This window comes from Xenopus laevis, chromosome 9_10L (assembly GCF_017654675.1).
Source record: "Xenopus laevis strain J_2021 chromosome 9_10L, Xenopus_laevis_v10.1, whole genome shotgun sequence".
Classification (NCBI taxonomy): Eukaryota; Metazoa; Chordata; class Amphibia; order Anura; family Pipidae; genus Xenopus; species Xenopus laevis.
Genome location: NC_054387.1, coordinates 45,891,334 through 45,903,487, shown reverse-complemented (window position 1 = coordinate 45,903,487; position 12,154 = coordinate 45,891,334). Strand labels below are relative to the sequence as shown.

General features: G+C 38.0%; 1 protein-coding gene across 1 annotated transcript; it reads right to left on the bottom strand.

Moving 5' to 3' along the window:
- Positions 1–10,094: 10,094 nt before the first annotated feature.
- LOC121397959 (olfactory receptor 11L1-like) lies at positions 10,095–11,027 on the bottom strand. The gene has a single exon (XM_041576274.1). The coding sequence runs from the start codon at positions 11,025–11,027 to the stop codon at positions 10,095–10,097; it is 933 nt and encodes a 310-aa protein (XP_041432208.1).
- Between the last annotated feature and the right edge of the window lie 1,127 nt (positions 11,028–12,154).

Here is a 12,154-nt window from a genome sequence, read left to right as displayed (position 1 = left end):
GATTGGCTGCAAAAGTCCTAACTTACTTTTTTGGGTAACCGGTTTTCTCCACACATTTTATAACATATGTAACATTAATTTTACAGTGGGCTCATGTGTAGGGCATTATATTTAACTCTCTTGTCTTTATTACGGTTCCCTGGACATGTGTAATGAAAACCATTTGCAGCAACATTTATAATAAAGATGTCCATACAACTTTAAGTTTCCCACCCTATGCAAATTGACCTAAGTGCAAGATCACTAGCGAAGTTTCGCTAGGCACAAATTAATTCTAGCGCATCTTCGCTATGAAATGCTCGCACAGCCGAAGTAACGACAGCAAAAAGTCACTAGCGTCCGATGCCCAGGACGAAACTTCGCATTTTAATGAATTAGCGTATTCGTAGCACATTTGCGCCAACAGGCCTATGCCATATCTGTCAATGCACAGTAATTTAGGGGAAGAAGAAAGAAGATCAGTATTTTTATCCTAGAGATAGATATGCCAGCAGAAAAAACCACGTTTTACATGGCCATTAAGGATACTTGATGTCATGGAATTTCTGACTACAATTATCAGTATCTGACTACAATTATCAGTATCACTAACAAATCCCATTGGTTTTTACATGCTTCACATAAATTACATGGCTTGATAAATATGCCCATACATCTAATCATTATTAAAGTTTAAAAAACATTTAAAAATGTTTATTCTTTAGGACATCTTACGATTTCTGCTTGAATATGTATTGTGTAACAAGATACATGGCTATGTCTAAAATAGCCCTACTACATTGACCCCAGGAAACCATATCCTTTTAGAAAATAAATACACTGGCTAATCCAAAATGGGTAAATATGTCTTTCTAATTCAAACTGCAAAGCCCCAAAGCTTGCATTTTATAGCATCTTATCTCCCACCATGTCATTAGGTATTAACAGAAAAAACATCATTAATATGAATGCCAGGACATTACTGGACAGTTTGATGCACAATATGTATGAGCCCCATATGGTAATGGAACTCCTCAGCGACTTCTAATATCCTTATATTTAAGAATAGGTGAACAGCAACACTTCACTGCACTTCAAACTGTATGTACAGTCTCCCCATATCTGCGCTGCAAAAACATACAGACAGGTTAACTGGCTCCTAGTAGAACTGACTCTACTGAGTGTGAATGTGATAGGGATCGTAGACAAGCTCTACAAGGGCAAATGCATGAATGTAGAGCACTGCGTAAATTTGTTTAGAGCTAAAAAATACATAATTTCCTGCACATTAGACTGAATACGTAAAGCTTATGTATTACTTTTGGCAAAGAATAAAGTAGTAGTAATAGTACATTAAACTGCAATTGCCTTATTCAATTAATTAAAGTCATTTTTTTATTGAATGATCATACTTTAACTAATCTTAATGGGTCATTGACAACCATAAGTTGCACAATACATAGTTTTTTCCCATTATTCCAGTGTAATTGCATTTTGTGCAAATGATGTGTATATCCTATTCTTTTGATACAACTATGCTGTGGCAGTTGATGCAGCCCACAGTGAGAACTGGTACCTGTTTGAAGGTGGTGGTAGCACCAGGGTCCATATTTATAAATAGGTGCAAAACCCCTGATTAGTAACAGGAAAAAGGCAGTGGCATCGAGCGCAACTATACGGATGCACAAGATGCATCTTTTGAAGCGAATACCTTTACGGAATGGAATCTTTCGTACAACTTACTGCGGACAAATTTGGGGTCCTGCAACTTCTGCAGCAGTTGTAAGCGTGTCACCCATGTACAAAATGGTCACTTATACCTTAAAAAGAAATGCCTATGTATTTTTAGCTTCTGTTGCAAAATAAATGCTATGATTAATATATATTTGTGTACCTGCCACTGAGCAGAGTTGGCTGTTAAGCATTCATCTGTGACAGATGCTGAGCCACATGATATATACAATTACAAAAAATATTAGTAGACTATTCTTATGTATAATAATTATATTCGGCATAGAAATATCAACAAAATCTGAAAAACGTATGCTGTGAGAATTGTAAAGTGTAAGACAACTTGTTTTTAGTAAAAAACAGAAATGTAGCTGTTACTATTTTGTATCTGTGTGATAATAATTCAATATCCTATTCTCTTCCCTGAACTTCTGCATATTGTCATCAGAACTCAATAAACAGCAAATTATGGCCTCTATTTTTCCATACTTGGGAATATTGTTAATGAATCCTGATGTGCCTTGCATCTTCCCATGAGTGTTTTGCTTGCTTCTACCAGGAAGGAATAACTGTTATATTGCTAAGGGGCCTGTTTATATTCTTTTCTATTCCGTAGAGGTTGCTGGCTTGGGATTTCATGTTAATTACTTGGTGTGAGAAATATTTCATTATTATAAGTTCCAAGTAACTACTAAAAATAAATTTTATTATTTGCTTCATAAGCTTTATTTCACAAGAGCCAGAATACATAACATACTGTTAAGAATGGGGGATCTGTAATCTTCCAAAAGTACCAGAGAATGTGAATACTTGCTGCCACAGGTTTTCACCCATAAACCCTTAGACCAGGGACCCCAATCAGTGTTGCTCCCCAGCCCTTTGGCTGTGGCCTAAAAGCATGTACATATTTTTTAATTCCAGTATTGGAGTTTTGGTTGCATAAAACCAGATGCACTGCCAAACAAAGGAAGGAATGTGTCGGTCGCTAATGCAAAAATTGTTCGCAATCTGTTTGCAATGCGAATAAAGCCTAATGAAGAATATTATTGTGACATGCCATTTTTATTAAATTTTCCCCAAAGCCTCATTTAGAATGCCAGGGCACATAGGGGCTACCAAATAGCCAATCACGACCCTTATTTGGTATCCCCAGGTGTTGCTCCCCATCTGTTTTTACAACTGAATGGGGCTCATGGGATAAAACAATTTGGGGACCCCTGCCTCACACAAATTGAAGATGGGACACTTTATACTGAAAGTAACCTTTGTGGCTATACCAGTGATATAATATTGTATACAGAAATCAGAGTGAGTCAAACTGAACCAAAATGTTCTGATCAACTCTGCCATGCTTTTATATGGTCACAAAACCTTTCATTGACTTCTAATATCTTTATTATTTACAGTAGAAGAATACATTATCCCTTACCGTATATTACATGAGAGATACTCAGAGTTCGCTATAACTCTGCCTGCAGCCTTCTGTCTTTATATGGTCACAGAACCCCTCATTGACTTCTTATATCTTTATAATTTACAGTAGGGGGTACATTATCCTTATAATACAAAATTGATACTCAGAGTTCCCTGTATAACTCAGCCTGTAGCCTTGTGCCTTTCAGCGGTAAAACTAATTCTAATTTTCAGTCCCCCAAGGGAATTGTATGTTTTAGAAGGTCACTATTTTTGTTGAATCTGCCACAACTAAGCCCGTGTCAGCCTCAGTGCAATTGGTACTTATACCTCAAAAACTGTTTTGAAGACTGTATCCTTTTAAAAATGCATGGGAGATACAGCTGGGAAGCATTTCACTGTTTTCCCCACCTCGGGTGTCATTAGCAAATTAGTTGGCAGAGTTCCTGACTAGTTTAGAGATTGGCCAGAAAGAAAGAGCTACATAACATGATTAGATGTGTATAAGCAGTTTTTGGCTTGAAGCTGTGGTCAAAAACAGGGGTTCTTATGGGTTTTTTTTTTGTTCTGTTATGAGAGAATATTCAGGGTACAATTCTGTATACCACCATCCAACTACATTCACCGTCCAATATCTGGGGAACTTAAAAAAGTACCAATAGTTAATCATATCAGCTCAATACATGCATCAAGGCGTTTCCCTTAAAGTAAAATTAACAGACCTGCAATACAACTACCACCAAATATGTCACAAAACAGAATGGAGCTTGATTTATAAAGCAATTGGGCAGAGGGCCAACCCCTCCCCCCCCCGATATATCATATTAGGAGTGTACTTTTTCACTAAAAGGCAAAACAGCAGCTGCATATTCACAGTAGACCTTTCATATAAAGACTTCTAATACCAACTCTTCCCAGATCTCTCCCCACTGTCCATAACAAAGATTAAACAGAAATAGGCTTTCTTCTTTAAATCAACTTTCACTTCGCATAGACACAATAGTAATGTTTCACACTATCAGAAGCCCAAAAACCCCTCTCTAGATTTCTTACCACAGATCTTTCTCCATTGTACCTCAGCTCCCATCATTACAGATTCCCCATTGTGCAAATAAGGGTAAATTCTGACAATTTATTGTTACCGCATAAGAACCTTACTTCAGTCATGGATACCATCCTGAGGACACCTCCCAAAGATTCAAGGTCATTGCACTGATTTTTCCTTCAGACCTGGTAACCACAAAATGTTTATTACTGAATGTTAAAGGTTTATTATTAGGTCCTGGTTTATTTACTTTTACTTTACATCCCTTTCATATCACCTGTCTCCTACAACGTAAGAGGGACGTGGAAACACTGAATTTCTGAATATGTTTATGTAAATAAAAAATCTCCTTAAGCATAACAACAGCTGTGGGTTGGGCGGGGGTGAGCAGAGTTTGGAGGGATGAGCAGTTGTCTATCTATTGGTTATGCACAGCCTGTGGGAAACTGAGAATAGCTTATTTGCAGTGAGATCAGACAATTCCCTGGTTTTTAAAAGAGGAAGACCCCCATGGTTCTGACTTTTTTGATGCCATTTGCAGGAGATGGTTGGTGCTGAAGAGGCAGGAGAATATGATCTATTATAGTAGGGACAGTAAATATTCAAGTTATTATAGTTTTCCCTAGGAGCAACAGGGCTGAGGGCAGTTAGCTAAGCAGTCAAGGTAAGAGGGATTTATAGAGAAGTGTTGCTGTTAGGGCCTTATAATCTGGGGACTGAGAGAGTCCGCTGGAATGCATGCTGTACTTGCAAATCTCCAGAAGTGTGGCAGAAATGTCAAAATTATTCCGTGATTGATATATGTTTCCTGCAGCTTAATATCTTCCCTAAATTTCTCACAGTATCAGACTGGGTCTCTTAGTGCCCACCAAAAAACCTGACACCCTGGGCCCACACTCTATTAAACCTAGTCAAATGATATTGACACAAGGTGGCAATAAAAAAAGGCTGATGAGGATTCTCCTAGGCAGCAACCCATTGGGACTTGGGCCAACTGAAAGATCCTCAGGTAGGCTTCTCGGAATATGAAAAAATGTCTTCTTCACTCAAAATTGGCAGCCAGTCGGACAAGACCCATGATCAACTTATGTTCTAAGTGGGGAATGTAATAAAATACACAAAGAGAACATTCGTTTCATTAGGCTTTTATTGCATTGTGAATCTTAATTGCGCATTGTGAACCTTTAACTCCTGCTTGAAGGTGGCGTAAACTTTTGGTGAAAACGTTGAAATTTTTCATTAAGAAGTTTTATTACATACACAGCACAGTATCGCAAACTATAAAGTTCGCAATCGCTATGCTACTGTTGTGTGAGGGGCAAAGTGTCAAAGGCCAAATTGTTCACTTTGCGAATAAACAATAAACTTTGCGTAACAAATTGTGTGGCTATAACTATAGCTGATGCCTAACTACATTGAATCGAGCAGGTTCTGTGTTGCATATTGTGGTGTTATCTTACATGAAATGGCAGAAAAGGTTACAATATTTTCCAGGAGGTAGAAGAATAAAGTATTTTCTTGGATTGCCGGACTTCATCACACACCATCAGGCAAGTGTGCTGCTCCAGCTCATAGACTGGACATACTATGAAGATACTAAAGCCTGGGTGGCCGTGGAAGAAACATTTGCAACTCACCATTGAAACTCCTTCCCTGGCTATCCCCTAAAAATCAGAATACTACCACCACTCACCACCTTCTCTCCTACACTCTGAACCTATGGGATTTGCTCAAAATCAAAAAAAGCTGACAACGGCAAAATCCTTACTAACACCTTTGATAGGTAATATGGACATTCCTCCAGGTCTCTCCAAAGGTTATTTGGCCGAATGGTAACAGGTCACAATCACATAAATTTTCAGCTATGCCCTAAAGGAACTCTCTCTCAGTGGGAACACATAAAAAAGAGTTTGCAATTGCCATCTGCGGAGCACTTTCGATACCAACAAATGATGAGTTTTATCCGCCATCAATCTTCCACCTACTGCACATACCCCCAGATTTACAGAATTTGAAAATCTATGCCGCCATTTAGCACCCCCTAGGCGCAACATCTCCTCCATATACCAGATACTCCTAACAACTCAGACACAGAACTGCCTCCTCAACTTCATCTTATAAAATGGAGTGAAGCCTTGAACCAAACATTCTCAGAACAAGAAGATATTGTTCTCAAGTTCTTCACTGGGCTAAGGAGCTGTCCCCCGGTTTTTATAAGTTTAGTTCAGGCCCTTATTTCTGATTTTCTCAGATTCGCTTTCATCTGTTATGGTACCTACGGATTGGAGGTAAGCTGATGTCATTCCAATATTTAAAAAGGGATTACGATCTCAGCCTGGCAATTATAGGCCAGTAAATTTGACTTCTGTGGTGGGAAAATTATTTGAAGGATTGTTAAGGGATCACAATCCAAATTTTGTCCTAGTAACAACTATGCAGACCAATTAATTCCATCCAGGATGTGGCATCCTTGCAACAGTATCTGACAAACTGGCAAATGAGATTCAATGTTGATAAATGTAAAGTCATGCAAATGGGATGTAAAGATATCCAAGCCACTTATACACTTAATGGGACTGCACTAGGCAAATCCATTAAGGGAAAAGGACCTTGGAGTCCTTGTAGATGATAAACTTGGCTGTAGCAAGCAATGCCAGTCAGCAGCATCAAGGGCAGATAAAGTCTTGAGCTGTATTAAAAAAGTCATAGATTCACAGGAAGGGGGGGGGGGTCATTCTTCCATTTATATAGAGCACTGGTAAGGTCCCATCTAGAATTTGCCATACAGTTTTGGTCTCCAGTGCTTAAACAAGACATTATTGAATTAGAGAGGGTCCATAGAAGGGCAACTAAGCTGGTAAAATGTATGGAAAAGTCTGATTGCCATTTTGGAGTCAGGAAGGATTTCTTCTGCCTCTGAGGCAAATTAGAGAGGCTTCAGATGGGGTTTTTTTCTTACTCTGGAACAACTAACAGTTAGGCAGGTTAAAATAGAGTTCAAAGGTTGAACTTGATGGACGTGTGTCTTTTTTCAACATAACTTACTATGTTACTTGAAAATAACTAAAACAAGATGGTATAACACTCCTACCAAACTGAGTAGAATTTTTCAGGGAGTATCAAATACTGGCGATGTGGAAATGGACGGGGCACCTTATTACATGTTTTCTGGGAATGTACAGATATACAGAAATTCTGGACTGAGAATTTGACAGTATGCACTGATAAACTCAAATTAAACGTTGATAAGAAATCTGCAGCTGCTCTGTTCCACCACAACACGACCTTGACGCACCTTTATAAAATATATGCTTTAAATGCAGCAAAAATTTTGATTCCCCCGCAAATACTTATACCAACTCCTTCCGAACGGATTGCCAAAATGGAGGAAATTCACAAATTTGAGAAAATTCATGCTGCATCTCAAACCGCTATACGGAAGCACTCTGCCTCTGGACTCCTTGAGGGTTCCACATGCTGACACTTGAATTATTAGCCTTTGTCAAACCATATTTGGGAAAACACTTTTTGGATAACTATATAATTGCATATTTATGTCAATACTTTGTTACTCATTTTCTGAGCTATTTAAGGTGTAAATATGTTATGAAGGTGTCTATGCTACAGACTACAGACTGAATTTACCTATATAACATAAAGGAATATTTGTATTGCTTGAAATTACCATTTCCTTTATCTGGACAACAAATTAGAAGCGTTAAGGTATTACCATAACTGCATCAAAAGGCACTTAAAGGAATTAAGAATGTGTTACCTTTACTAAGAAATAATGTAATTACCTATGGCAAAACTCTCTGTTTGACGCTGGCTGGAACATCCCAATCCCAATTAAAATTTAATAAAAATAAACTTGATATGCGCTTCCGTTTAAAAATAAATACACCAACTTTTAGTGTCCCCAAAATGTCCCAAAGAATCCCTGTGTTCCACCGGGGTCCGGAGCCGGAGAAAATATCCCAAAGATCGCTTCCACAGCTGGCGATCGCTCCTGAGTTTTTAAACAGAAAAGAGACAAAGACCGCACCAATGTGAAATATTCTCAAAGCCGGTATCAGGGCCCTGCTTGGTTACTACTTACAGGATTTCCCGGACACGGCTCACACACAGGAACAGATCTGCAGTGCGGTGAGGCTCAGCTTGTCTTCCTAAGCGATGTCGCTAATGCTTTCACAATTTGGGAGAACGCTGAGACTGTGGAACACGAGGCAACTTGAACGTCCAGGAGCAGAATCGCAAGGGCAGCGAGCGCAGCATATTGTGGAATTGTGAAAGCATTAGCAACATCGCTTAGGAAGACAAGCTGAGCCTCACCGCACTGCAGATCTGTTCCTGTGTGTGAGCCGTGTCCGGGAAATCCTGTAAGTAGTAACCAAGCAGGGCCCTGATACCGGCTTTGAGAATATTTCACATTGGTGCGGTCTTTGTCTTTTTTCTGTTTAAAAACTCAGGAGCGATCGCCAGCTGTGGAAGCGATCTTTGGGATATTTTCTCCGGCTCCGGACCCCGGTGGAACACAGGGATTCTTTGGGACATTTTGGGGACACTAAAAGTTGGTGTATTTATTTTTAAACGGAAGCGCATATCAAGTTGATTGCTTTAATATTATTTTGGGGTGGAATCCCTTTGTATTTTGCGCATCCGGAGTATATTGTATTTTTGCGCAAGATTTATACCATTGTCTATTTAATAAAAATAAAGATTATTTAAAAAAAAAAAAAAGAATTTTCTTTCCCAGCATTCTAATATAACCCATTCATTACAGATTCCATTTTCATTCTTTCCTTCATTTAGGATGGCTGGCTATAACCTTTGTCATCACATGATTTGCTTTATTTTAGTGTTATACAGTATTTCTTTTGCAAAAAGCCAAATGTGTTGAACTAAGTCCTCCAAGTCTGTACAAAGACGTACAATAACATTATGCCACTATAGCAGCTGCCTGTGCTAAGTACAATTCAGTTGGAACAACCCCTAAGTTTATTTATTGCCTTTGCAGAGATACAAGAAAACTATGCCCAATTGGTATTCCCCTGTACTAAACACAATTCAGCAGGAAAATACATCTAAGTCTGATCGTACAAAGAGATACAGTACATTCATGTATACTAGTACAGGTACGTTCATGAAATTACTCTTTAAATGGTATTATAGTTTTTTAATAAATTGTACTGGTTAAAGAAAAACTTGAATTTTTCAACATTTATTATACCGCGACCGTGGAAATGCTTCAAACCTGAAAATACACCATCTAAAACATGTCAAAGTCATGTAGAAGTCAGTGGCAGAGGTCCCTTGAACTATTTGAAGATGTTAATAGCCTTCATGATGTTCGAGTTATTTCCAGTGGGTTTCACTCGTAAAAAGTTTTTCTAGAAAAAAACTAGATCAATTCTGGTTTTCAGGTTGTTAACCTTGACTTCACTGATTCAAGTTTTTTACATTCGAGTTTTTCCTTAAATTAGAAACCATTTGAGTTGTGAGTTAATTCGAGGTCCAAAAAAAAAAAGCTCACATCTTTCTAAAATTCAACCTTTGATAAATAACCCCTTAATTTTTATATGATTTTCTAGTACTTATAAAGGTATGAAAATCCAATTTACAGAAAGATCAGTTATCCAGTAAACCCCAGGTCCGAAGCATTTTGTATAACTTGTCCATACTAGGGATGGGCAAATTTTTTTGCCTTGTTTCGTTGCTGAAATGGTGCCCATAGACTTGTATGGCGTTGTGCGTCAAACAAAAAAGACACAGCGCGGTAATAAAATGTTGACGCCCGTAGACTTTAATGGGCATCGGCAACATTTCGCCGGCGGCAAATTTTTGGCTAAACGAAACGGGTCAAATTCGCCCATCCCTAGTCCATACATGTATTACTTATGATAGGGAAGCTACAAGGACTAAGATTTTATATACAGTATTTCCTAAATATAGTCCTTGCTGCTTTTATGATATCTTTGTTCCTAAGAGTGTATATCACTGGGTTAAATAATGGGGTTAGCACAGTGTGCAACAGAGATATTACCTTATCAATGAGAAATGAATGACCCCAGGAGGGGAGCATATATTTAGTGATCAGTGTACCATAAAAAGTGGCCACCACAATCAGATGGGAACTGCACGTTGAAAATGCTTTTCGCTTTCCTGTTGTGGATGGGATTCTTAGTATGGTGATAAAAATATAAATATAAGACATGATGATTAAGCAGCAGGGAAGCACAAATACAGGGATGGCAAAAACAAACACTATTAACATTACTAACGAAGTATCAGAGCATGCAAGTCTTTGAAGGGGTGAAAGATCACAATAAAAATGATCAATGAGATTGTTGTGGCAAAACTGTAGACTGGTTATTGGGACAATTCCACACAACTGTATTGAAAATCCAAGAACCCAGCACAATGCTGTGAAATGGATACAAGTCTTGATGCTCATAACAGAAGCATAACGCAAAGGATAACAGATAGCAAGGTATCGATCATAAGACATCACCAAAAGTAGAAGACATTCTGTAATCGTCATGGCACTAAATATTGAAAATTGCATTATGCAGCCTTGAAAAGACACTTGTTGGGCCCCACCCAGCAGGGTACAGAGCAAGATGGGAGCAATATTCAGTGACAGAATGATGTCAGACACAGAGAGGTGGGACAGAAAGAAGTACATAGGGGCATGAAGAGGATGGCTGGTTGAAACTAATACGATGATCAGATGGTTTCCAATTAATGTAGAAATGAAAATGATTAGAACTATAATGAAGCAAAACGTGTTGAAGCTATGAAGGTTCCCAAATCCTTGAAGAAGTAAATAATTCACTTGTGTCATATTTGCATCAGACATATTAAGATATGAATATTAATTAATTATCTAACCCCTGGGGTACTAGGGTTTTTAACTTCATCAATCAGTATACAAAAACATCAAACTGTATTCATATATGAACAGAAGAACATATTTACTGTCACACAGTTTTTGTGGGTATCAACCTACAAGCTCTTCCAGTGTCAATAGTCAAAATTTGAGGTTGGCCATACATGCACAGATATTTTTGTATACTGGACAAACGATAATTCAGTAGATAGAATCATGAATTGAATCCTAAAAAAAAATCATATGACTAGAAATGCTACATTTAAATATATACTGAACTTAATGCACCAGCATCTCTATAACAGTAATGATCCAAAGAGCTGACCATCTTGGATTTTGTAAGAAATGTCAGTGACACTCACATGCTCAGTGTGCTCTGGGCTGCTGTTGAGAAGCTAAACTTAAGGGCTGTCACAAATCATTGTGCTGAAAATATGGTTTACCTGTCACAGACATTGATGCTACAAAGATGCATATTCATGCAAAGTGCACTGGTTTCTGAACTGCCTTGTAATGTGAACCTGAATTATCAGATTGTGAATTTTATTTTCTATATATACAATATATTGTGAGTCTGTCCCTTAGCTCAGGTAATTGACAGCAGCCAAGAGAATGTGCTGTGAATCAGCAGGAAAGAAGATGTGGAGCTACTGGAGAGATCTTCAGGGGTACAGATTGTTACTGTTAAAAGCCTGTGTTGCCCTGGGTTGGTACAAGACCCCAAAGCTTAATCTGTAGCATTTCTGGCCTATTCTTTGTTAAACTTTAGTTCTCGTTTAAATGAAGACTAGTGTTTTGCAAATATGATCATTCGTAGAATGTTTTTCATTAGGACATCATCATCTGGAAAGATAGTAGTACTATTGTTAGTGCTGCTGTAATGTACTGAATGAAGGGACACAATGAACATTTTCAATTTTTCCTTTTCCAATTGGAAGATATGTGGGTTTAAAATGATAATCTGATCAATTGAACAGATATGTGGGTTTAACACAATAATCTGGTCAACAAGATAATCTAGATTTTTTCAAAAACCTGAAAAAATCTAGCAATTCGGGGAAAAAGTTAAAAAAAATTGTATGTTTGGTGTTTTGCAT